Source organism: Crocuta crocuta, unplaced genomic scaffold (assembly GCF_008692635.1).
Source record: "Crocuta crocuta isolate KB4526 unplaced genomic scaffold, BGI_CrCroc_1.0 scaffold327, whole genome shotgun sequence".
Classification (NCBI taxonomy): Eukaryota; Metazoa; Chordata; class Mammalia; order Carnivora; family Hyaenidae; genus Crocuta; species Crocuta crocuta.
Window position 1 is genome coordinate 990,525 of NW_027529176.1, and position 3,979 is coordinate 994,503.

A 3,979-nucleotide genomic window follows, 5' to 3' on the forward strand; every position below is an offset into this window, starting at 1 on the left:
CCTAACGCTTCCACGTGCTTTCTGCCGTGAGCCTCCCCGCACACGCCCGCACTTAGCCCAGGGCCTCCTCTTGTGCACCAGCCTCGGCGCCTTCCCTCCTTCCGGTTACTTAGAAAACCAGTCTCCTGCCCAGGTGGGAAGGACCCACGCTCTGAAAGCCCCTAGTTCCGGAGCCTCCGGAGGCCTGAGGGCCCTGGAGCATTTGTCCGCCTTGTGTCAGAGGTCAGAGGTCAGCGGAGGAGGAGCAGACTCCAGCTGAGTCATTGGCTAGGGTGGGATGAGTGCCCCTCCCTCCCTTAGGGCAGGGGATCAGTAGGCAAATGTGTGAGCAGCCTTGCCAAAGGGGTTCCCCATAGGGGGCTGGGGAGTGGCCTCTGCGCAGGCCACAGTTCAGGGAGGGGTGTGCAAAGCAAAAGGACTAAGGTCATTGCACTCTGAGTGTTACAGTGTGAGGCCGTGCACGGCCGCTTGGTGTGGTCGCTCAGGGCTGGCACCCGGTCCTCATGGGCCGTGTCCGAGGATACGGTCCTTGCTCACCCTGGGACTCCGCCCACCCCGCGTTGCAGGCGGCCTGGACCGGTTGCCAGTTGCGTTGATTCCCCTTCCCAGTGAAGTTGCGAGGGGCGCGATCCCTTCTGTGTCCCCCAACTATGGGAGTGCTGTCCTGTCGTGAGCAGGAAAGTGCCCCCAAGCCCTGCCTGGCCCGACACCGACCCCATACAGCCAGAGGCCATGGTGTCTTCCCACCACCATCCTCTGTCATACTGTGTGACACACAGGTACCCGTGGTCAGGTACGGGGGGACCCCACTACAGACAGACCGGCCTGCGCCTTGTCCCCAGCGTGGCCCGATACGGGAACAGCATGGGCGGCCTGTACGTACCCGCACACGGCGGATAGTGCCCCGATGAAGGGTGTCCGAAGAACTTTTTCTTAATCCACCAGGTACCATCCACTGGACATGGACTGAATGGCACAGAGAAGTGCCCTCCCCCTTCACGTCACATTCAGTTAGTCTGTCACTCCCCCCGGGGACGGTGGACAGGAGACACTCCGCAGGTGTCACACACGACTGTCTTGGTCCCAGCATTCCCTGGCCGCCCAGTGACCCCATCCGGTCAGCACCTCCCTCACCCTGCCTAGCAGGGGACACCGAGGGGTCTTGTGGCATCCAGGACCCTGTGAGCTGGGTGGAATCCGAATCCGGTCCAGTCCCGCCCGAGGGGGGGGGGGCAGTGCCTGGGCCTCCCCTTCCAGGGTATCCTGGTGGCTCCAGGGGTTGCGGGCCTGGCCCCCGCCTGGCCTTCCGGAGCCGACGGCAGCTCCCCCCAGCCTGGGTTCCCACACGGGCCCTTGGGAGACAGGGGGGCTGAAGCCGGCCAGGCTCGGCTTGGGTGTCAGTGTGAAGTCGGGGGGAGCGGCGAGATGCAGAGGCACGTTTGGGTGTGCCAGGACTGGCCTGATGGCCTTGACCTGAGACGTGGGGAGACCACCACAGCCCATGGGGCGGGGCGGCCCTGCGAGACCAAGCTTGTGAGGAGCAGCGTGGCTGCTGCCCACACCAGCCACGGGGCGTGGCTCAGAGAGGCTTTATCTAGAAGTAAATCGCGGCTAGAATCTGTGGAGGGGCGGGCCAGAGGGAGGCAAGTGGTCCTGGTGGACAGGGACAAAAAGCAGGGGTCAGGGCTGGGAGGGCTGTGAAGGTGCGAATGGGCTCTGGAGCCCAGAGTGACCCCATAGGATGAGTGCAGGTGTGGCCGGGGCTTGAACTTAATGCCAAGTCCGGGGACAAAAGTAGTGACAAGCTTGTGTGCTGAGCTCATGTCGGGCCAGGTGTGGTAGCTGGTCGACCCTGACAGCTGCATTTTACAGCGGCGATAATGAGCCAGAGCACAGTGAGCAGCCCTGGGTCCCCCCTCAGCCCCCCGCACTGCGGACAGACGGGGCCACCCGACCAGGCCGTACACATGATGCCAGGAGCCCACGAAGACACATTACTGCCAAAGTCAGAAGGAAAAAGTGACTATAATAAAGAATCCAGTCTGGGTCATGTTTCCTTTATAAGAACGATCGTAAAATCCTGATTTCCTTTTATGGAGAAAGGGCCTGCAGAGAGGTGCCTGGGTCACAGAGGCCACAAAATAACCCCAAGTGGGGTCTTTGTGCCCCCGGAAACCGGGCTGAATGCACTCCTGAGGCCCTGGGGGCCCTGCTGACAGCCCCCCACCCCGGGCTGGGGGGCAGCGTCTGGAAGGCCTCCAGGCATGGCCTGCACCCCACAGCTCATGTCTACAGTGTGTGTCTCTCAGGTGGGTGGGGGGAGTGGACACAGAGCCCCTGCCCCAGTAACGTGTCTCCCCGCCCCTCCCAGGCCCCTGGCCCCGACATGGCCCGTCGCTCCCAGAGCTCCTCACAGGGGGACAACCCACTGGCACCTGGGTACCTGCCGCCTCACTACAAAGAGTACTACCGCCTGGCGGTGGATGCGCTGGCCGAGGGAGGCCCCGAGGCCTACAGCCGCTTCCTGGCTTCCGAGGGGGCACCCGCCTTCCTGTGCCCCGAGGAGCTAGAGCATGTGAGCCGCCACCTGCGTCCCCCACAGCACGTTGCTCCAGCGGCCCCCGAGGGTGGCCCCCCCAATGTGGACATGGATGGCTCCTCGGGCACCTACTGGCCCATGAACTCAGACCAGGCAGTGCCTGAACTCGACCTGGGCTGGCCCCTGACCTTCGGCTTCCAGGGCACGGAGGTCACCACACTGGTGCAGCCACCACCGCCCGACAGTCCCAGCATCAAGGATGAGGCTCGAAGGATGATCCGCTCTGCCCAGCAGGTGTGCTGTCACGGGCTGGGTGGACAGTGGGGGAAGGGCAGCCCAAGTTGGACCTTGAGTAGGAGCGTGCCCAGCTTCGGGGGCAAGGGTGAGGCCAGGGAGCTGGCCATGCCTCTCCAGCCTCCAAGCGCCTGCAAGGGCTCCCCGGCAGATGAGTTTTGGGGTCACCACAGGTTTGGTGACTGCAGGCTGCACGCTGCACAGTCTTGCTTGCCAGCGGTCATGCCAGTGCCCAGGGGCTCAGGAGGGCTGGGCGCCTCTCCTGGTGGGATTTACTGTCGAGAAAATTTCCTCTAGTTTTAACTCTAACTCAGCTGAGGGCTTCTTACCCCACCAAGCAGATGGCAAACAGCAAAGGAAGCCTGTTAAATCTTGGAACCAGAGGCCACAGGTCTGCAGCCAAAGACCCCAACTGCCCCTGCACCCCGGGCAGCACGCAGCCTGGGCTCCATCTGTGGGGCGGGGCAGCGGGGGCTCAAGTTGCCCTGCCCCCTCCCAGAGGGAGGTGGGCCCCCTGTGCCTGCCTGGAAGGCGGCCTTTTCCAGCCATCATGGGTCACCTGCCCGCCAGCACCCCTCACCCCCCATGATAGGCCCTTTTCCCCTGAGCCTGTTCCCCGCAGGGCCTCCCTCTCCGGGATGGGCTGTAGGACAATCTGCAGTGTTTGTGGGAGACCCCAAGGCCCCGTGGGGGCCACACAGGTGTGGCTAGAGGACGGTGGGGACAGCAGAGGGACGCGTCCTCTGTCACACGACCCCTGCAGGTGGTGGCCGTGGTGATGGACATGTTCACCGACGTGGACCTGCTTGGGGAAGTGCTGGAGGCAGCGGCCCGCCGCGTCCCGGTCTACATCCTCCTGGATGAGATGAACGCGCAGCACTTCCTAGACATGGCCGACAAGTGCCGTGTCAACCTGCACCACGTGGATGTGAGTGACTGACGGGGTGTGGAGGGAGGTGGGAGACGCCCGGGCACAGACCTGACGCCTCTCGCTCCCCAGTTCCTGCGTGTGCGCACCGTGGCCGGCCCCACCTACTACTGCCGCACTGGCAAGTCCTTCAGGGGCCACGTGAAGGAGAAGTTCCTGCTAGTGGACTGTGCCGTGGTGATGAGTGGCAGCTACAGGTGCGCGCGGGCCCCTCTCCC

General features: G+C 63.8%; 1 protein-coding gene across 1 annotated transcript in view; it reads left to right on the top strand.

The window, feature by feature from the left end:
- Positions 1 to 2,184: 2,184 nt before the first annotated feature.
- The window catches only part of FAM83H (family with sequence similarity 83 member H), a 3,828-nt gene continuing 2,033 nt past the window's right edge, over positions 2,185 to 3,979 (top strand). Inside the window, exons 1-3 of the mRNA XM_077758236.1 lie at positions 2,185 to 2,833; positions 3,597 to 3,761; positions 3,834 to 3,961. Coding sequence (XP_077614362.1) covers positions 2,387 to 2,833; positions 3,597 to 3,761; positions 3,834 to 3,961 — 740 coding nt within the window. The 5' untranslated portion in view covers positions 2,185 to 2,386. The remainder of the gene's footprint in view (positions 2,834 to 3,596; positions 3,762 to 3,833; positions 3,962 to 3,979) is intronic.